This window comes from Podarcis filfolensis, assembly GCF_964270895.1.
Source record: "Podarcis filfolensis genome assembly, chromosome: 13".
NCBI classification, from domain to species: Eukaryota; Metazoa; Chordata; class Lepidosauria; order Squamata; family Lacertidae; genus Podarcis; species Podarcis filfolensis.
Window position 1 is genome coordinate 20,198,996 of NC_139615.1, and position 22,921 is coordinate 20,221,916.

At 44.3% G+C, this 22,921-nt stretch overlaps 1 protein-coding gene and 1 long non-coding RNA gene across 2 annotated transcripts; one reads left to right on the forward strand and one right to left on the reverse strand.

Annotated features, from left to right (window-relative positions):
* Window positions 1–513: 513 nt before the first annotated feature.
* LOC310747356 (uncharacterized protein) lies at window positions 514–20,863 on the forward strand. The gene is made up of 14 exons (XM_083581721.1): window positions 514–1,271; window positions 3,839–3,967; window positions 4,066–4,163; window positions 4,260–4,386; window positions 5,156–5,250; window positions 7,252–7,432; window positions 8,250–8,353; window positions 17,553–17,760; window positions 17,891–18,013; window positions 18,108–18,205; window positions 18,781–18,907; window positions 19,915–20,009; window positions 20,204–20,378; window positions 20,660–20,863. The coding sequence occupies exons 1-14, from the start codon at window positions 1,091–1,093 to the stop codon at window positions 20,770–20,772; spliced, it is 1,854 nt and encodes a 617-aa protein (XP_083437847.1). The 5' UTR covers window positions 514–1,090; the 3' UTR covers window positions 20,773–20,863.
* Window positions 10,357–12,589, reverse strand: LOC310746564. The gene is made up of 2 exons (XR_014540747.1): window positions 11,238–12,589; window positions 10,357–10,882 (listed from the first exon to the last, which is right to left on the reverse strand). It is a non-coding gene; the product is annotated as an uncharacterized lncRNA (long non-coding RNA).
* Window positions 20,864–22,921: the final 2,058 nt, after the last annotated feature.

The following is a 22,921-nucleotide window of genomic DNA, read 5'->3' on the forward strand; positions in this document are numbered from 1 at the left end:
CTTGCGCCGCTGACACAAGAATTTTAACCCGGGAAATATTTCCCAACAGGAAGATGGGAGGTGGAACTTGTGGACTTTCTGACTGCCATGTACAAGATCCCAGGGTTCGTTCTTTAGGCCTGACAGAGTAACACTGGGCCTCTATTGCCTCTTGATTTGTTTTTGAGACCAGGATATGTTCACCTGGATCTGTTCTCCTCGGTAAATTTGATCTGTTTATTTTCCCTCTTGACTCTGTCTGCATTATCCCAGCCACTTTGCTAACGTGAACCACTCAGATACTACGCCTATGAATGAATTCTGCAGAACTCGCATGCTAATTTGTTATGTTTTCCTTGGTCCCAGTAAAGATGATTACTCAACTGTGGATTTTGGAGTTTTCCCTCACTGACAAACACAGCTACCCTGTATATTTGTTGTTTATATACCCAGAGGGGCTCTTATGTCATTCCTCCATTAGCTATTACTTGCTATTACCTCTTAGTTATTATTTTTTTTAACACACTCTGGTGCTGAGCCAAAGAATTTCAACACAGGAAAGCCAATGACTCCGATAAAATCCCTCCACCAGGCAATGGGAAGAGTTTAGTTGTGTTTTGAAAGAACTTGTGTGAGGTCTGGATTTCCTGCGAGAGGAAAAGAGGCTTTTCAGGCTGAGGGTAGAAGAAGAAGCCAAGATTCTTGGATTACTTGCAGAGGAATCTTGAGATCTAGGCAAACAGTGGACAAAATGAACAAATTGGAGGTTCTGGGAGAAAAAGCACAGTATTCAGTCTGCCTATACTCCACCCATCCACCCCCTGCAGCCATTCTGTTGGCTGGTAAAACAATGGGCTGGATTGAAATGATAAAAGCAATGCTGTTTCCTGGGGTTGGACTTTCTTGAATGAGGAACTCGCCTGTTGCCCTTTAGATTGCATAAGAGTCATGAAATAAAACAGGCTGGGACGCAACTGTGCCTGGAAGCAGGAAGAGAAACACAGTTGTGGAGTGGAAGTGAAGAACCCTCTTAGAGAATAACTCCAGAGGGTACACCCAGGAGGCTGCTGCTTTCTTTGTGAAGGGCTACACAACCCTTGCACCTCGGACCATGGCCAACCAAACAGACTACAACGACTTCTTGCACAAGCACAGGGATGTCTTCCGGAGGTTTCCGCTGGAGCTGGTCCATGGGATCCCCCTGATGGAGCCCATTGCTCAACAATGGGCTCCAATTGAAAACTTCCAGGCGCGGCCAGATGACTTGCTTCTCTCAACTTACCCCAAAGCAGGTGAGACACCAGAAAGGGGAGCAGGCGGGGTGTACGACTGCAGGAGGAAAAACAGAAGGAGGAGGGCCATAGCAATCGCAGGTGCCACCCCTCCAAGAAAACGGGTGGGGTGGGGAAAGACCAAGGAGACAAACCTCAAAGCACCCTCAAAGTTCTCCTGTTATCCAGGAAATAAGGAGGAACTGTTAGGGAGAAATTATATTCGGGTCACGTTTAAAGCTGAACCAACCTATTTGGCACTCTTCAAATTTTGGAAGAGAATTATCCAGCCAGCTGATGTGTACAAAAATGAATATACGAAAGGTAAAATATGCATCAAAATGCATGTGTGAGTGAAAACAGCATAGAAAAATGCATTGTTCTGGGAGAAATTGCTATGCAAAAATGTGCATGTTAGGCAAAATTCTATACAAAAACATGGAGGAATTTCACACTAAAATGCTGGCGAACTTTCATGGTGACTTTAAAATGACAACAACACAGCAAACTGACATGGGAATGTGGAGAACTGAAAGACTGGAAAGATAAGAAATGGAGAGAAACCAAAATTGACAGATTTGCCCATCCTGGTGACTGCTGCTCTGGTGAAGAAATGCACTGGGCCCAATAAATCAGGAGAAAGGAAGCAGAAATTGAGGTTTACCGGTATTTCGTTAGGTTGGTTTCATGTGTTTGTTTTGCTGTAGGGTTGCTCAATTGTCTCTCAGGGAGTTACATAAATATGTGTCTTGGCAGAGGAAATGGCTTTAAAAGCACCAAAAAGTAAACATGTTCTTTCCGAAAGGAAGCTACATTATTTCAAAAACATATGCATAAGTTGTTGTTGTTTTTCCAAAAATTGGTTTCATTGTGCAATGTGTATAGCATTTATTTGTATTTTAAGTTACTGCAAGAGTGTTGTAATCCCTCAGGACTGAGGAGAAGGATATTAAATAAGCGGAACAAACAAGTAGCAGACATGTTGTTGCTTAGTTTTTTTGTACCTGCTCAAAAAAAATGTAATAGAGGCATGAGGGGGACAACAGCAGAGATAGTGAACCAAGGCTATGGCCCTGCAGATGCTGTTGGACAGGTCAAACTAGCATGGCCAATAGTTAGAGAGAGTTATACATTAGAGGGGGTGGCAATGTAGGCAAATGCTTTTGTGTTTGTTTGAACTATGGATGAGGAGAAAGTCCATGCAGTTCACATTCAAGGTACACCTGCCTAGTCAGCACTTTTGGAAACAATAGGTGAAGCAAAACACAGACGCCTTGTCCTGGTTTCTGCTTCCCAGAAACACAGATTGAGGCTCTTACTTATTTAAAGAAATCTTTATTCAGATGCAGCGCTCCTCTGGAGCTGGGAATTCGCAGCAGGGCAGGGAGTTCCAAAATGGGCTGAGCAACAAATACGTCCCAACAAGCTTCCCCACTCCTCCCGCCAAGTTTTAAAAGTTGAGGTGTGACGCACTCACTCGGAAGACTCTCTTGCCTTGCAGGAATGCTGAGCATGAGCTTTTGTGGGTAACGAGGCTGCCTCCTCCTGTTCAGCCATTCCCCTTGGCTTATAAAAGCTCTCCCCAGCTTCCACGGACACACTCTGCTCCACTGAAGGGTCGGAGGCAAGAGCTGGCATCCCTATTTCCCCTCCGAAATGGCTGAAGCCAGAGTGGGAAGGGGAGATGCCCTTCCTCCACCCCTGGTTCCCTTGGTATAGTCCCCCACTTCTTCCTTCTCCTCTGTCTGGGCCAAATCGTATCCCAACAGCACTTGTGGGGCTGATAACATAAGCCTTCCTGTTATGTACTGAGTTGAATAGGATCTAAAATGCAGCAGTCTGACTGGTCCTAGAACAATAGGATTCAGAATGCAGCAGTCTGATTGGTCCTAGAACAATAGGATCCAGAATGCAGCAGTCTGATTGGTCCTAGAACAATAGGATCCAGAATGCAGCAGTCTGATTGGTCCGCAGGAGCCACCCAATCCAACTCCGAGTGGAAGTGAATCTGCAACCTGATTGGCCTACAGGGGAATCCCAGAATTAGCCAATCACGTGGGGCCCATTGTGTAAATAATGTATATAAAGCAGACATTTCGGGGGAATTTCCATTCCTCACTACTCTTGAGCTGAATAAAGAGCATGAAATCCACACTCGACTCCGAGTATATTTCACTTCCAAATTTACACTTCTTTAAATTTTGCAGTGTAGGTCTCCAACCAAGTAACATGTGGAAAAACGCCTGTGCTAGGGCAAAGTTCACCTCAAAATGCCAATATTAGTGGAAATAACATACCCAAAATGCATTGTAGTTGGGGAAATCTGCAAAAATGTTTATGTTAGTTAAAATTGCATGCCAAAGTATGTTTATGTATTAGGAGAAATTCACACCAACGTCAATTTTGTGAGGACTTTAAAAATCAATAAATCCCAATTTATTATTTTTCTCCTCTAATAACATTTTGTATGTTGCCCAATTTTCTTTCATGTTTTTCTGTTTCACAGCTAATACTTCTATAGGTGAGATCCACCAAGGGGTTTTAGGTTCTAGTAGATCTCTATATTTACTGTTCCTCTGGGCTTTCAGGTACCACATGGATTCAAGAGATTGTTGACCTGGTCCTTACCGGCGGCGATGTGGAAAAAGCTCGTCGAGCTCCCGTGTACATCCGGATCCCATTTCTAGAAATTTGCTCTCCACCCCCGGTGCCTTCAGGTGAGCCCAGAGAACCCAGGCACGCAGCCCCACTTATAAAAAAAAACCCCACAGACAGCGGACTAACTCATCCAACCCTTTCTCTGATTCTTCCTTAGGGGTCAGCATTCTGGTAGATACCCCATCTCCTCGTGTGATCAAAACCCACCTCCCCTTCCAGCTTGTTCCTAAAAGCTTTTGGGACAAGAAATGCAAAGTAAGTGTTGCTTGACTCATCCCTTCCTGCCACCCCCCACCCCTCAATCCTGCCCCGATGCCACCTCATACCATTCTCCCTTCTGGTCCCTTGCAGGTAATCTATGTTGCTCGCAATGCCAAGGACAACTTGGTCTCCTACTTCTTCTTTGACCAAATGAACGTGACGCAGCCAGACCCTGGGCCGTGGGATGGCTATATTAAGAAATTCATGGAGGGCAAACGTGAGTTCTAGGAGAAGGAGCTCGTCTTGAATAATTAGTACTTGTTGGGCATGGGGAGGGTGGGGTACAGAAGATGCCCTGATTCCCCCTCCATGATGAAGGGGGTGTCTAATGAATCAGAACAGCAGCGACTGAATTTTCTGAGACCTTCCTTGAACCTCAACAGCATTGCGATCCCCCTTCTATCAGGGTGCTGCCACAACCCACAGCAGTTGAAGGCCACTGAGTGAGAGGGGAAATAATCCAGGGACTCCTGGAATTTATAGATTCATGTAAAGCAGGTTCCCTTGGTTTTTCATTGGCCCACACCCATTTTCCGTCTTGCACAAAGCACCTTTCCTGTAAGAAACTTCCGGGTTTGCGAGAGGATTCCCGGCTTACAAACAGATTATTTTCCGGAAGCAAATATCTTGTGCTTTACCCAGCTAGATTTCTAGAAGTGCCTTTAATGCCATTTGAAACCTTTAATATAACGTGCAAATTAAAGGTTAGGGAAATGTCAGGAAAACTGAACAATGCAGCCTTTACCTCCCATCGTCCCTGGCCATTGGTCATGCTGGCTGCAGCTGAGTCCCCCAACATCTGGAGGGCCACCGGTTTCCCAGCTCTGCTACATACCTGGAAATAGGTACCCCTGTATGGAGTGGTACTTACTTCTTCTAAGTACACATGGATGGGAGAGTACTGTGGGATTGCATTGGATTAATTGATTCCTTTAACTAGGTGACAGACTTAATCCTTGTTACATCTTATCTCCCTTGTCTCTCAGTTGCCTGGGGCTCTTGGTATGACCATGTCCGGCGTTACTGGGATGAGAAAGGAAAGCACCGTATCCTGTACCTCTTCTACGAGGACATGAAAGAGGTGGGTGTAGAATATGAATCAGCCAGAGGCCTGGTTGAAGAGAAATGTTTTCACCTGGTGCCTAAAGATATACAGGTGAAACTTGGAAAATTATAATATTGTGGAAAAGTTCATTTATTTCAGTAATTCAACTTAAAAGGTGAAACTAATATATGAGATAGACTCATGACATGCAAACCAGCTGATGACATGGCTCCCCAAATCTCTTTTCTGATGAGAGCAGCTTTTGCATCTCATTTGGAAACCAAGGACCCAGAGTCTGGAGGAAGAATAGGGAGGCACACAATGCCAGATGCTTGAGGTCCAATGTGAAGTTTCCACAGTCTGTGTTGATCTGGGGAGCCATGTCATCAGCTGGTGTTGGTCCACTGTGCTTCATTAAGTCCAGGGTCAATGTAGCCATCTACCAGGAGATTTTGGAGCACTTCATGCTTCCTTCCGCAGACGAGCTTTATGGGGATGCTAATTTCATTTTCCAGCAGGACTTTGTCACCTGCCCACACTGCCAAAAGTACCAAAACCTGGTTCAATGCCCATGGGATTACTGTGCTTGATTGGCCAGCAAACCTCCCTGACCTGAACCCCATAGAGAATCTATGGGGCATTGCCAAGAGAAAGATGAGAGACATGAGACTGAGCAATGCAGAAAAGAGCTGAAGGCTGCTATTGAAGCTTCCTGGTCTTTCATAACACCTCAGCAGCGCCACAGGCTGATAGCATCCATGCCACGCCGCATTGAGGCAGTAATTGATGCAAAAGGGGCCCAAACCAAGTACTGAGTACATGTGCATGCTTCTACTTCTCAGAGGTCCAATATTGCTCTATTTGCAGTCCTTGTTTTGCTGATTTCATTTAATATTCTAATTTTCTGAGATTGTTAATTTGGGGTTTTCATCAGCTGTACGACATAAACATCACAATTATAACAAATAAAGGCTTGACATATCTCACTTTGCATGCCATGAGTCTATCTGATATATTAGTTTCATCTTTTAAGTTGAATTACTGAAATAAATGAACTTTTCCACAATATTCTAATTTTCCGAGTTTCACCTGTATAAAGAAGGCTCCAGATGAACTTCCCTGGGGAGAGCATTCACTGGCGGAGGAGTGGGGGGGAGCACACGGCCCCCGGCAACGCGATCCCACTGGGGTGCCATTGCGGCTGCCCCCCCTGCCCACGCTGGGCGCTCTGTCCCCGCAGGCAGCATGCCACATCTCCGGGACGCATGCCAGCCCCCCCGCCTGCTCTCCGCCCCCCCCCCAGTGCTGGAGCATGAAGCTCCACCACTGAGAGCGTTCCACCAATGAGGAGCCACCACAGCAAAGGCTCAATCTCGTGTTGCCACCCTCCAGACTTCACGTGGAGGAGGCACACAAACAAGGGCCTCAGATGATGAATGCAGAGTCCAGGGAAGAGGCGGTCCTTAAGGTATTGCGGTCCTGAGCCATTTATGTATACTTTTCCCTAACATATGCATTTCTTGTACCTCTTTTGTTGGCTTGCTTTCCTGCAAAATTCAGAGAAGTCTGAACTTCAGAGCTGCATTTCAGTTCATTTATTATTTCAAGAAGTGCAGATTAGGTAGAATTGCATTAAAATGCAAACTCAACCGAATTGATCTCCCATCCCTGGAAGTAATACAAATCTCCCAGCATGTGCAGAGGGCACATTCCTCACTCAGATTGCTCTCAGAAATGTGAGATTTTAACACTACTGCCTCCAGGTCAAGGCTGTGTGACACACAACTTGAAAAAAAGTGTGTTCAAAACAGAGAGGCATGTGATGCAAAAGTAAATTTATCAAGTGCAGAAATATGGAAGGTATCCAGAGACCATTGGGTTTTGCTTCTTGAAAAAGAACCAGCCAGACAGTTAGTGTTTCCTTCCCGCACTCTCAGGAACCTCAAAGGCATTCTGGAGCTTACAGGCAAATTGCAGTACCAAGTTGCTGTGTTGCAACCTCACTCCCATTCACACCCATCTGTATGTCTCCGCCAGGACTTGGCTCGCGAGGTCCGTCGTGTGAAAGATTTCCTGGAGGTTGATCTGCCTGAGGACGCCCTTCAAAAGATTGTCCACCACGCATCATTCCAGACCATGAAGAAGAACCCAATGACAAATTATGAGACTGTCCCCAATGCCATCTTTGACAAGACAAAAGGCAGATTTATGAGGAAAGGTGAGTAAGTGACGCTAGTCTTTTAAGACCTCAAAAGACGTTGTTCCCGGCTACACAAGTTAATTAGCTCCCCCTTTCACCACAAAGAAGGGTGAAATTGGGAAGTGGAGTGAAGTTTAACTGGGGAGAGTAATCTTTTATGCTGTCTGGGCCCAATGTATTGCCCAGAGAATGTTCCAGTGGTCTGAAGTGCATTTTGCTAACTTTATAGGGAATCAAAGTGTGTAGTCACCAAGTGCTTTCTTATTTGACGATCACTTGTAGCCGAGTAAGATTGTCTTCCATGAAAACGGTCTTAACAGCGAGTCCGTAAGTGACTGTGGAGGCCAATTCTGGATCCACACATCCTTCCACGGTGGGGACATCGGTTTCTGGGTGGGAGTTGATCATGGTGAGGGTTTGCCAACGTGTCTTCCTCTTAGCCTGCTTCTCCTTTTCACCCTGAGTTGGTGCTTCTTCACAGTCCATGACACCTTTGGTAAAGGCTGTCCTAAGAGCTTTAGGCTGCTATCTGAGATATATCTACATGGAAGTCCCACCAAACTCAATGTAGTTTACTTCTGAGCAGATACACATAGGTAGAGTAATACAACATACGTGCTCAGGCACAACCTGGGTAATATGTACAAAACCTAAATGCACTGTGCTGGACACCCAAAGGAGGGCCTTTGTAGATATAAAGGTCATTTATAATTATAAACAAAAAGAAAGGCAAGTAATAGTTATCACAGAAACCCCCTATGTTAGGAGAGAGGATGCCATCTTTCAAAGTGGTCACAGGGTGAAGCTCTCTCTTTCTGCTTCTGAATTTCTTCAGGTGAAGTTGGCGACTGGAAGAATTATTTCACAGTGGCTCAAAGGGAGGAGTTTGATGCAGATTACCGGCGCAAGATGGAAGGAACGACCCTGCATTTCCGGGATGTATTATAGACTCAGAAAACCGTCCCTCTTGTATTTTATTCTTGGCCAAGAAAAAAATACAAATTATTAATAGATTCGAAATAAAGAGGTGGCTTCTCACTACCAGACTTAAGGTTATATTATGAAGCATCCTGCCTGTGCTGGCTTCGGGAATGGATAATTTGAAAAAATAGTAATATTTTAGACCTTGAGAGTTATGATAATAGGTTTGGTTGGCATGCATGTCTATGGTATGAAAAGGGAAAAATGCATAAAGGATTCTTGAATCATTTTGTAAGAAAATCAATTTATGTGGTATGGGAGAAATATAATTTACTAGAACAGAAAACGCCATGGTGGCTTTCCCCACTGGAAGCAATATACTTTAAAAATGTAAATATGGGAAATGACTGGGCAACATATATAGACCTGTTAATGGAAGCAGAACACTAGTTGAAATTGAAGGATTTTGAGGATATGAGATTTATTAACTGACTGGTTATAATATCATCAATTAAATGATTTTTTAAAGATAGATAAAAGGAAGGGTTTTAGTAATGAAACTTCAAGGTTTAGAAAATAATTGTTGGACAACACTGTAAAATTACTTTCTAAAACTTATAGACTGCTTTTGGAATGGTATACAAAAGATGAAAAGGTTAAATCAGCAATGATACACTGGGTGAGAGATCTGGCGTATAATATTCACCTTTCATCATGGAAGAAGTTATAGAGAACTGATTTGAAATTTATGGCATGTTATACATTGAAAGAAAATTATATGAAAATGATGTACCGTTGGTATTTAACTCCTAGTAAGTTAGCAAAAATGTATAAGAAAGGTACAAATATTGGTTGGAAATTTAAAGAAAAAGAAGGAACCTTTTATCATATGTGGTGGATGTGCAAGGTAATAAAAGCATTCTGGGAAATGATATAAAATGAATTGGGGGGGAAATGTTTAAAATAACTTTTTTAAAAAAAAACCCCACAGAGGCTTTTTTTTATAAGGAATTGTAGGTGCTGAAATCCTAAAGGACCAGAGAAGACTGCTCATGTACGCAACAACAGCTGTGTGGATGTTGATAACCCAGAGATGGAAAGAAGACAAAGTCCCGACCAGAGCAGAATGGCAGATCAAGTTGATGGACTATGCCAAAATGACAAAGATGACTGGAAAAATCAGAAATCAGGAAGAACAAAACTTTAATAAGGAATTGGGGGGGGGGTTGTAACATGCCTTGGAGACCACTGTAAACAGTTTAAGTAGTTAGCGGGATTATAATAACACTTGTAATGTAACAAGAACTATGGATATAATGGTGCTACAAAAATCTGGATGAATATAAAAGATGCAGCAGAAAGGGTTTGACAATGGGACCCACGGAGAGAGAGGTGGGAAGTCCAGAGAGATTTGTGGGAATCTTGAACTGTTGGAATGTGTTGTGATATGACTGTAATTTTTAATAAGTGAAACCAAACTAATAAATAGGGAAAGAAAGAAAGAAAACTGCCCCTCTTGGAACCGTTTCCATCAAGGCACACAACAGGTTCTTTTGCCATTCAGCTTTGGTTGTAATAAATGTAGGCACCGTTAAGAATGATTGTGGGCACAGTGTGCGTGTGCGACAAAAGGAGATGAGTCGGTGGGAGTGGACAGTAAGGAACCTGGGTTCTTTGGGTGATAGGAGGTTGAACTAGGAGCCCGGCAGATCTGTCTGAGATTCAGACGTTGGCTGTGGCAGTATGCTGTCCTATTCAGTGGTCGCTCTGCTTTGGCATGGCCGGGGGGAAAGTTAAAGACACAACCAGATGAAATGAAAATGGGACAGAAACAACAGACAGGCCCACCCACAGCATCCCTGGAAATGGCACCAGTGGCAACCGATCAGGGATTGGGCTGGGAACAACATCCACCTAATGCGCTGATCGAACCAATGAGCTTGTGACAACAGGAACCATAGCATCCTGGGCTCTTTTAGAAGGAAGGGCAAGAGGTTAACGTAATAAATGAATGACAGCTGCAAATCTCAAGTTCTGGCTTTAGTAAAGGGAAGCTTCTATGAAATCTGGAAGTTCTTGTGTACAGTATACCATTGTGCCCTCAGTAGGGTTCACAGGACTTTCTCCCAATGCCTTTGGCAGCAACTTGCTTCTGTTCATGTTCAACTTGTTAATTTCTGAAGCTCAAGCTGCTCATAAAGGAAGGGGAGCAATTGAGGCTGGGATGCTTTCTCTCATCAGTTGCTAAGCCTAATGTAATGAAAAGTGGAGAGGAAGGGGAAATTATTACAGAAAATTCCAGCTCTAAGCTTGTCAATGTTGCATCACAGTACGATGTGCAAATTGGCATCAGACTCTTTGGCCCCAGGTAATCAAAGTATATGAAAAAAGGTAAATTGGTCTGTAACTAAGCTTATAATCTTCTAAGGGCCAAACTAGATGTGACAGTGGAAATTTAATATTTATACTGCCCTTCCTACAAAATGATACCAGGCCAGTGCACATATATACAGATGCACAATCTTTAATAAAAACAATTGCAAATTGCTGCACAATAAAATTGTTGTGTATTGAGTCAAAGGATTTTATATCTGTATTATTATTGTCTGTATTTGCATTAGGGTAAAGTAACTGCCTTTTGGTTCCAGAGGGTACAGCTACTATTGGTTCATTTAAGCTGCTGTATTTGGATCCTCTGTCTTATTGGTTTCCTCCAAAAGGCAGGACTGTGATTGCCTGATATTGTTCCCTCCAAAATGTATCCTTTCTAGCTAGTTCCCTGTCCCTATAAATGTAGCTCTCCCCTCCTCAGTTCTCAGTCTTGTTTGCTTTAATAAAGAAGTGTTACTACAGAACTGTCTCCAGCGTATTATGTCAAGAGAGCTGAAATCACAAACCCCACGTCACAACAAAAATATTAACATAAAGGCAGGGGTTTCTTCAGATATCCAGGCCCTGAGTTGTTTACAACTGTATAAGTCAACAAAAGCACCTTAAAATTTGGCTCAGTAGCAAATCGGCATCCAATACAGTTCTTTAAAGGTTGGTGAGCTATCAAAAATTAAACTATTCTTCAAGAGTTACTAGCATCACATTTCTTAACTACAGTTCCACTTTTTTTGTAGTGATTGATTTGCCGAGATCCTGTTCCCATTCATGTTCAAAACTAGCTCTTGTATGATCATGGCATTGAAGTATACTTTCCATAGTAAGTAAGAAGAGAAAAACACCCATCTATTTATTTCTAATATCATTCAAATCCCAACAAGATAGGATATAAAGGTTCCTAAATTCTGTTACTTGCAGAGGAGACTAGCCAGTGGCCCAGGAGGGGCAAATGGGGCACTGTCCCTCCAAACTCAGCCTGGTCTCATCAGCCACCATCTGCTTGTCTTCCTGTGCCTGTGTCACCTTTTTCCTCCTTAGTCTCAACATCGCCTTGTGCAACTCAGCAGGGAGGAGGATGGGGACAAAACTATACAGTAATTTGTGTCTCTCCTCCAGGCACCTGCTCTTGCTCCACCTATTGCTGATCTCCCTGCCTTCTACCCCAATGGGCACCAGCCAGCCATCACTGGCCACTTTATTCAGCTGAAAGCCAACAAGTCTCAACAAAATGCAACAAAGTCCAGCAAGGTCCAATAAGATTCAAAGCAGTCCAGCCAGGCCCACCAAAGTTCACCAAGGTCAAATAAATTCAGCAAGATCTAACAAGTTCAGTCCAAGAAGTCCAGCGCAGTCAACCAGTTCAGTACGGTCCAGCAAGTTCAGCCAAGTCCAGTGTGTCCAGCAGGGTCCAACAAAAAACAATGGGCTTCCAAAAAAAAACAAACCCCTCCCCAAAAAACAATATTGCAATCACAGGTTTAACATGAACTGTTATTTGACTTTAATTAACATTTTATTGATACAAAAGCTGTACCCCTGGGACTTTTGGAGATATTGCTGAACTGTGGCTTAGCACTGCAAGAATGAGTTTGATGTCTTTCCAGACTCAAACAGTCCCTTCTCTTCCCCTTGCAAGAAGAAGCTTGCAGAAGCGTTCTTTTCCATTTTTTGTTAACCATGCCTTCTCGCTTTGTCTGAAGAGGGGATTTTGATTTAATGCTACCTATGGTCAGTTTCAAACAGCCCAACTTCAAGCCATGGTTTGTGAAGCTGGCTTGCTTGTTAGCATAAAGCATGATCTTCATTTCGGATGAGACAGCTTCTGTAAAAACATGTTGCTCCGCAGGCTTATATATTAGCAAATTAACCGGGCTTGCTTTGTGAAATTTCCCTAAACAGGGCTGCCTTCAGAAGACATCTGAAGGCAGCCCTGTTTAGGGAAGCTTTTAATGTTTAATAGGTTATTGTATTTTAGTGTTTTGTTGGAAGCCGCCCAGAGTGACTGGGGAAACCCAGCCAGATGGGCAGGGTACAAGTAATACATTATTATTAACAGAGGAATAATTCTTTGTGAACATGATTCTCTTGGAAGCCTCCCAAGGCTCTTGCCTTGTGTGAGTTCAATCTCCTAGAGCAAGATGGGTCTTTAGGGAAATAGAGGAATGGCCAGCTGCACAATCAAGCTGGGATGCTCTCCTATGCAGAAGGTTGCTGACAAGAAGGACAGAAGCAAAAGAACAGCACAAAGCTCTGGCCTCCTGTAGTCTGTAGTCTGGCAACCCTTGTGTAGCAACACCTGGAGGGCCATAGGTCCCCTACACTTGATCTAAACAGATCCAAAAAGCCTGATGTCTGCCGACTGCTGCTCTGTACCATGTACAACGGTTGCAAACAATCACAACACAGATTGATCTTTGGCTTATTATGTAGGAATGATGCCATTGTCCCCTCTTCAGTGTCCCGCAATGGTTCAGATCTCACGTCCCGGAGTACATTCACTGGAATTTTGCCCAGCCCTTTCACAAGAAAAACGAAAGAATGAAAGCAACTAATGACTCATTTTGTTCCTTACCCATTTGAGGAACTAGAAACAGATACGGTAGGCCTGATGGTCTACTGAGCAGAGGGGGTGGAAACTGGGATTAAATTTTAAATCCACTTGGTCGGGTCGATTGTAATGTGTTGGCTGTTTACATGGAAGCTGCTAGAAATAATTTGGAGGCATGGTAGTATATCTGCCATTGAAAATGAACCTCTGGGATAACAACAGGGTGAGAGATTTTACATAATTAAGGAGGTTAAGCAAAACTCTGTGGGGGGGCAGCTTGATAATATAGTTCCTGAAATTGAGTAACATGATCAGAATAAAAAGTAACATGATCAGAATAAAAATATTAGGGGTGAGGAGAAGAGTTAGCAATTGAAGGAGAACACCCCTCTGTAATGGTTGTTGGTTGTTTACTCATTTTTCTCCATCTTATATTTGCTGTAGGGGGAACAATTAGAGAGGGCATTTTCCAGGCATTTGATGACACTCTCAAAAAACATTGTTTGTTACTGTTATTGTTAAAATGCAATTTGGAAATTGTGCTTCTGCATATTTGCTTGTGTCATGAGAAGCCATGATCAGAGTGGGGAGTTAATAAATGAAGCTTTCAGTGTTACGTATTTCTATGCTAACAAAAGAATGTATCTTTACATGGTACAGAGCAGCAGTCGGCAGACATCAGGCTTTTTGGATCTGTTTAGATCAAGTGTAGGGGACCTATGGCCCTCCAGGTGTTGCTACACAAGGGTTGCCATATTCTGAAGAGCAAAAAAGAGGACACAGAGCCCCCACCCCTGGGCTAAAGCCTAGTGTTCAAGCACATGCGCTGCAAAGGCCCAAAGTTCAAATTCCAGCTAAAGGCTTCAGGTAGCAGGTGACGAGAAAGTCCCTTTCTCTGTTTGAACCTCTGGGATAGATAGCAAGCAGGGTGAGGGGCAAGAAAAGCTCAGGTGTTTTATACCCGAGTCACTATAAAACACCTCAAGATAGAGGGAGCCGAACTCCAGGTTTATCGCTTCGGCCTCTTGTTCAGTGCTGAGCACACGGCTGGGTTGTTGTTGTTTAGTCGTTTAGTCGTGTCCGACTCTTCGTGACCCCATGGACCAGAGCACGCCAGGCACTTCTGTCTTCCACTGCCTCCCGCAGTTTGGTCAAACTCATGTTTGTAGCTTCGAGAACACTGTCCAACCATCTCGTCCTCTGTCGTCCCCTTCTCCTTGTGCCCTCCATCTTTCCCAGCATCAGGGTCTTTTCCAGGGAGCCTTCTCTTCTCATGAGGTGGCCAAAGTATTGGAGCTTCAGCTTCAGGATCTGTCCTTCCAGTGAGCACTCAGGGCTGATTTCCTTCAGAATGGAGAGGTTTGATCTTCTTGCAGTCCATGGGACTCTCAAGAGTCTCCTCCAGCACCATAATTCAAAAGCATCAATTCTTCGGCGATCAGCCTTCATTATGGTCCAGCTCTCACTTCCATACATCACTAACACGGCTGGGTGGGGAGCTGCAAAACGTGAGTGAATTGGGGGGTGCAGGGTAGGAGGAAGGGCCTCTCACCCTCATCCTGGCTGGATCCTGTGAAAGGGGGAGGTGGGCAGGCAAGTCCTCTGCCACCCTCTCTCAGCTCCCAACGGCCAGACGCACGCTTCGCTCTCACCCTGGGCCCACCACACGAAAGGAAGAGGTTCAAGTTTGCTCCTCCCTGCGTAGCATCACGTCTTGCCTCACAAGGCCCCCTGAGCGGCTGAAAGGGAATTAACAAAGCGGAATCTTTTGACCCAGATGTGGAAGAAGCCAGAGGTGCCGGCCACTCTGCAAGTCACCGTAGGGATAGGAAAAGTGCAAGAGTGGCCATAGTCTGTTGATGCAGAGGAGAAGCAGGGGCGACTTTCTGTTTTCTTTCTGTTTAGTAGCATTGCCACCTACTAATGGTACCTACTAATGGTGCCAAACAAACAAAAAAAACCTGGACATTTTGCCTAATTCAAAAAATCTGCCCGGACAGAAATCTTAACCTTGAAAAAGAGGACGTGTCCGGGAGAAACCAGACATATGGCAACCCTATCTAGACTCCTGTTGCCATCGTCATCCCTGACTGGGGCTTGATGGGGATGGAGTCCCAGAATATCTGCCAGGCCACAGATTTGTCATCCTTGGTTTTGATACACTTTGGGCTATACAACTGAAATGGCTTTGGCACTCGTGTGCAACAAACCACTTCAAAAAAACTTGGACGTCTTGCAGTAAAGAAAATTCACTTGAAAGCGTGGGATAACATTTGCAGTATTGTATCATGGCCCCACAAATAAATGTCTCCTCAATGAACAGCTGATGTTGTATGACAACCCCACAAACAAAGCAGGATGAATGTTCTAGAAACAGGTCATCTGGAATAGAAGTGTCCCTAGACAATAAACCAACGGGAGTGCTGCTGAGCACATCTGGAGCCTAGAAGTTTGCTTTCAGGAACAGAAGAACTGAACTGAACTTTCACTAAAGATGGGGGGGGGGGAGTTGGTTTCAGTTTGCATTGAAAGCTGAGCCTTCCAATCTGTACTTTGTGAAACAATATGCAAATCAAAGCAAACTGCAAACCTTCCACATTTGCACTTCTCTAGTTCTCTATCCAAAAATATATGTACAAGGGTAGTAATTCTGAAAACTTTCCTCTCACAGACCACTTGAAAATTGCAAGGGTCTTGACAGACTACTTACTGATTTGTCTGCCTGTTGAAGAAATTGTGCTGTGCTTGATGTGGTATGATTTTTATTTATATTTTTACCACTGACAACCTCAACGAAGCTTGCAGGCCATGGACTGGAAACTCCTGCATTAGGATAAAGTATTTGTAAAATGCATGTATTAGTGAGAAGAGCATACAAAAATGTATTGTGTGAAGGGGAAATGCATCAAAAATGTGTATTTTAGTCAAAACTGCATATTAGGAGAAATTCATATTTAATTCTGATGATTTTTCATGAGATTTTTTTTATTTCTTTGCAAATTGTTGGAGAAATATGGAGAACTGAATGTAAGCTTGCAGAAATGAGAAACTGATAGAATTCAAAAGTTTGATTTGTTTATTCCCCAGCTTTCACACAAAAGTCCATTTCTGGTTAACTTCCTTCGATTTCTGCTAGCAAATTTATATGGGTGAGAAAAGTCATTTTGATGGCCATTTGGGAACCAGAAACCTGTGACCGTCTACTATGAATCAATCAGAGATCTCTAGATCCTGATGTAATTTCTGCTCACCCCGCCCAAATGTAGGTGTGTAAAGGAAGTGGACATACAGGGATGCGGGTGGCGCTGTGGGTTAAACCACAGAGCCTAGGACTTGCTGATCAGAAGGTCGGCGGTTCGAATCCCCACAACAGGGTGAGCTCCCGTTGTTCGGTCCCAGCTCCTGCCCATCTAGCAGTTCGAAAGCACACCAGTGCAAGTAGATAAATAGGTACTGCTCCGGCGGGAAGGTTAACGGCGTTTCCATGCGCTGCTCTGGTTCACCAGAAGCGGCTTAGTCATGCTGGCCACATAACCCGGAAGCTGTACGCCGGCTCCCTTGGCCAATAAAGCAAGATGAGCACCGCAACCCCAGAGTCGGTCAGGACTGGACCTAATGGTTAGGGGTCCCTTTACCTTTACCTAAAGGAAGTGGAGTGGAAATCAGGGTGCAGATATCCCCACAAAGGTTTAAAAGCCGTACAGTGACTTCAGTTGAAGGTGCCGATAAAACCCCCAGGCCAAGGCATGTGAGGAAACTCAGCCAAAACCTCACACTCCCCTCTCTCCATCCGCACCTGCACAGACACCCAATCCCGTTCCCGGGTCATCAAAGGGGCCTCTAGAATGCCAGCATTTTGCTGGAGGAATTCATGCGCCTGCTGGGAAACTTAAACATGGGCAATTAAAGTGGATTAAAGTACTCTGTTGCATAACTCATCAATTTTTAAAAGAATGGCATTGGGAAAGTGAGATGAACAAATGATTAACAGCAATTTGTATATAAGTACCCCACAAGCAAATCTGCATGAATGCTCACCCAGCAGACAAATCAGACCAAATACTAAATGAAGACTATAATCTAACCTCTGCATAAGCTTTGCACCAGAAAAATCAGAAGGGTTTTGAGGTCATCTGGAGGAACCCAAAACAATTTCAGGAAGTGAGATTGAGAGAGAAGGGGGAAAAGATAAAAGAAACTGTGAGCCCGGGAAGAAAAGTAAAACTGACCAGCGGCTGCTGACAGCAGATGTAGAAAGGAAGCAGGCTGGCTACTTAAAAGCAATTGCTATACTTGCTTTTCCTGCATTGCCAGATGACAAATCTTGAATCTGACATGGAAGGTTTAGACCATAAGCTATCCCAGCGCTCTGAGCTGGTGGTGGTAGACGGAATCCCTTTGCTCAGTGGTGCTGCAGAAAGATGGGGTCGCATATCAACCTTTAAAGCCCGGGCGGACGACCTTCTCATTTGCACATACCCCAAAGCAGGTAAATGGGAATAAAAGAGAGATGTGGGGCATTAGCACAGAGGGCGGGGGCAGGAATGGTGCCAGGAAGTCGAGGACTATTGGCTGAATGATGAGGTCTTCTCAGGTCTTCTCTCAACACCTCCTGCCAGGGACCACTTGGACGCAAGAAATTGTAGACCTGATCCAGCATGGAGGGGACCCTCAGAAATGTGCTCAAGTCCCCATCTACAAACGGATGCCCTTCCTAGAGATGCACAGTCCCTTGTTCTCACGTGAGTAGGAAAGGGAACTGCTTATGGGAGGTGATGGTTGAGGGTGGGGTGAAGGGTTTATCTCAGCTCTGAATGTTTTTCTTTGGTATCTCAGGCTTGGAAGAGGCAGAGCTGATGCCCTCTCCACGCACACTTAAGTCTCACCTCCCGGTCCAGCTCCTGCCGCCCTCCTTTTGGGAACAGAATTGCAAGGTCATTACAGGGGGACAACTGGAGGGAGGTTGCTTAGGGGTTAATCTGAGCCGAGGATCAACACTGCTTGTTCTCTATTGCATTTTTAATTTTGTGGGTAACGTTTATTGTATTAAGGTTCTTATTGTTGTGAATCGTTTTGGGAGCCCTTTGAGGCTGAAGGACAGTACTGACATGTTTTTTAAATATATAAATGAGCAAGATCACCACAGCCAATCACAAACAAACAACCACACCATAGGCCAACCCCAACCTCTCTCAACACCAAAGAAACACAAATGAACAGCAGACAACCTGCACGAGCAACACTGACACGTAACCCTACATACAGTAAGCAAAATAGAAACATCGCCACCCGATCCCCCCATCTCCCCCCCCCCAATGTCTCAACAAATGAAACTGATTTGTAAAAATGTTGCATGGAAAAAATACGAGAGACATTACACATACTTCTGTAAAACAAGAAAATCTTTAATAAAATTATATATACACACACACACACATGGATGAGCAAAAACAGCATGCATGGAGCTGAGACTCCTGGGCTCACTCTTCTTTGTGATCTATTTCTGAAGATCATTTATGTGGCCAGGAATGCCAAGGATAATGCAATCTCTTACTTCCACTTCCAACGTATGAACGGGAGGATGCCAAACCCGGGAACATGGGACGAGTATCTGGAGAAGTTCATTGCAGGGAAACGTGAGTAGAGGCAACAGATGGGATAGAGGAGATGGCACTGGACCCAGAGAGAGTAGTGGGGCCCACCCCAAATGCTCAAGCTCTGTACATATGGGAGGAGAGAGGAGCCTCTTAGCTATTGAACTTCTGCTCCGAGCAACAGTCTCGGCAGTATGAGGGTTCTTACACAAGGCCACCTGGTTTGAGAAGGCAGAGCAAGACAAATGGATGCTCTGTGGATGTGACGGTCAGCTCCATGCGGCACTCACTGTTTTGGCACCAGTCAACCTGAGACTGAACTTTAAACAGAAGCTGTGCCTCTAACTGAGTAGCTAGCACTGTCTTTAATGAGAGGACCCCTCCCATTTAAAGGAGGCCAGGCTGCTTTGACAGAAATCTAAAGGAGCTGGAGAGGCTGCAGTTCCACTAGGGTTTGTGAGGTGGGCTAGAGTCCAACTAGAGTAACAACATCCTCTCTCTTCAGACCAGAGAGGCACAACAGAGCAGGTTAGCAAGTCTTGGAGAAAAGTAAATAGATTTACTTTTCATTTGCATTAACTAAACATTTACATTAACTATAAATACTTCTAGTTAATGCAAGTGTTACTTTACACCACACAAGGACACTTTTTATCTCACAATCTAGCCTGTCTCAGCTGAGCAAGGCCCACTAGCATGTGTGGCAAGGCAGGACCAAGTTCAGACAGGATGCAAGGCATTGTAGGGCTCAGGCTGGCTGTGAAGCAAAGGTGTGGCAGGGTTCAAGGTAGAGACACAGTGGGGCTGTGGTCTGGGGAGCACAGAAATCTGAAGTAGCTCCAGCAAAGAACAAGGGGACACTGAGTCCTTATACAGTAGTAGCTGCAGGAAGTGTGCCCTAATTGTTAGCACCACCTTGGCAACAAGATATTGCTCTTTGTGAACCTGCAAAGGGGTTGTTGAGTTGTTGTTTTGTTTGCCTTTGAATTCTGATGAAAATGAGCTTAATAATCATAACTGATTCTCTACCTCTTTACCTCTCTTTGCAGTTCCCTGGGGCTCCTGGTTTGACCACGTTTGTGGCTGGTGGAAGGCTAAGGATTCTCACCCAATTCTCTATCTTTTTTATGAAGACATGAAAGAGGTGAGCAGTTTACATATGCACTCCTTCCTTTCAGTAATTTCAACCAGGAAGGAATTTATCCGCGATAAATGTTCTAAGCAACCACCTGCATACAGTGAGCTTCTGAAAATCAGTGTCCCAAACAAGTGATAAACACAGTGAGGTTTGTTATGGCAGCTTTCCGGGCAGAATCCTCTCCATCTTTCCCTTCCTAGCACCCAGCCTTAGCAATTCGGAAAATAGCTCAGTTCCTGGACCAAGAGCTTTCTGAGCCAGCTTTGAACCGGATCATGCAGCACACAGAGTTCAACAGCATGAAAGTGAATCCCATGGCTAATTACAGCACAATGCCAACTTACAACCACGCTTTGTCACCCTTCATGCGAAAAGGTAGGAGTGAAAAGGACATTTTCCAGCCACAAGTGATATGGGAGGAGAGCTATGTACAGTTCATACATTTAAAGCACATCTCCAATTCCCAAAAACACTGGGAACTGTAGTTTGGTAAGGGTGCTGGGAGTTGGAGCTCTGTAAGGGATAAACTACAGTTCCCAGGATTCTTGGGGAAAAGCCTTGACTGTTATTATACCTTTAAAGTATGTTATGTAGTAGCAGAAAGGAAACAGTATGCATTGAGGGGTGCGTTTCTAAGCTGTTTCCCTTGCCTGCAGGCACCGTAGGAGACTGGAAAGACTACTTCACAGTGGCTCAAAGTGAACGGCTTGATGATCTGTGTGCCCAATTATTAAAGGGCAGTGGCCTCACCTTCCGCACTCAGCTATAAGCACCCCTCTGTGCTCTTCATCAATCCCATGCCCGGAGCTTGGGCCTGCACTAAACAAAATAGACCGTGTAGCCACAAGCAAGGACCACATAGGTTGTGCATGTTTGTTTGGAAATTTACCTTTTTTTAAAAAATCAATGATTTGTGAAATAAAATGATTGTGTTTGCTCTTTATTAATTCCATACTGAGAGTGAATAAAATAACTCGTCTTGCATTATTATTTGTGTTCCACCTTCTTTCCAATTAACCCCAGAGGACAGATTTAGGGTTTAACCATTTTAACTTTGCAGCAACTCTATCCTAAGCCCTGAGGCAGGCTGTAGTACTGAAGAGAGTGGAAAGAGAGGTTTAATATAAGTTTTGTTCATAGAAAGTGGCTTTGTGGGGTGTTATATTGGATTAGATGATGTGAGTATTGCTTTTATATAGTGGATAGATGAAGAATCGGAAGTTCTTTATTTTCTGAATAATATTTTTCTATCTTTCGCTTTTAACCTCTTTTCTATACTGTTTATTCTTTTTTTCTTTTCCCTACTCTATTTTTCTCCCTCCTTTTATGTTTTTGTTGTATCTATTTAAAAGACTTGTTTTGGTTAAAAAAGGGAAATGATAGTATGTTTTGTAATTTTCTCCATTCACCTTTAAAAATATGTTGAAAGAAAGAAAGAAAGGTTTAAGGCCTGAAGCCAGCAGATCTTTGCCTTCTGACCTGGATGTGCTAGGCAGTGATATTGCTGGTTTGGAGTGCCATTAAAAGTACTGATACCAAGGTGTCCTGAACTATTCCCTGTTCATCACCTCACTAGCCACCCTGCAAATCCTCTCCCCCTTGGTTAGGATTTGCCCCAAAGAGAAAAGCACGGGAACAGGCTTTCCCTTACTGTAGAGAGGGGCAAAGGTCGTGTTCACTCCCTGCCACCATGACCCATTGATCTTTCAGACTGTACTCTTATTTTAAGTGTGTTTGGAACAGGCTTGTGCTTGATGGCAGGAATTTGCTGTCATGTTTGAAGATGTGGTTTCCACACTGTTCTGTGCTTTGTGTAAGAGAGAGTGCAAGAGAGCTACAGTTGACTGGTCATGATGTACAGGGCACAAGCATTTAGAAGGATAGGAATATGCAGGAGGAGGAGACCATTTTCAGGTAACCTGGTCTTGAGAACTAGTGTGGTGGAGTGGTGAGTGTGTTGGATTAGGACCTGGGAGATCAGTTTTCAAATCCCCACTCGCCCATTCAGTGTTTACGAACAATACCTTTACATTTTTATTTATTTCTTAAGGAGCTCAAGTTGTTCAAAAACGTGCCTTTGCATTAAGGACTCACCCCAACTCCTCAATAATTGTGATCCTATGTATTCTTGACTCAGGAGTAAGTCTTAGTGGACATATTTCTAAGGAGACATGCAGAGGAGCAGACTGCACATTTCTTAATAGATACTGTGCTAGAAGCATAGCCAGGTGAAGAAGAAAAAAGAAAGGACAGTGATCCTCTCTGATGAGAAGCTACACCTGCCAATATTCTCTCTTTCTTCTTATATGGACAGTCTACTCAAGGTCCCTCAGCCCTACTGAGCTCTTCCTGGGTGCCTCCATTCTTGGTTGCCATGGAGGCTGCTAGAGAGGAAGACAGGGAGCCCAGCAGCAGGTGGAGCCAAAGACAGGCAGAGCCAACTAAATATGGTTTTGTCCCGATTCTGGTACTTGCCAATACGGAGAAGGAAGCCAACAGCCAATGCCCGGACTGAGTGTTAAGGGAGGGGGGGATCCACATCACGCACCCAATACACATCACCCTGGGGGTGCTGCTGCATTCCCTTCAAAGAGCCACAGTTTTCAGCACCCTTAGCGAACTACAGTCCCCAGGGCTCCTTATAGAAAACCATCAGGGGCTTGAAATGTATGGTTTCTGGCATAGCTCAGTCGGTATAGAACGAGACTCTTAATCGCAGGGTCGTGGATTTGAGCCCCACGTTGAGCAAAAAGATGCCCTGCACTGTTGCTGAGGGCTGGACTAGATGACTCTCGGAGTCCCTTCCGACTCTACCAGCGGCTGCCCCTTCGCCCTGATGGCGCAGGGCTCCATTCATGCCCCAGACGACCCCTCGGTGAAGAAAAGGCTGCTGCATCTATAGCAGCTGCAGAGGAATT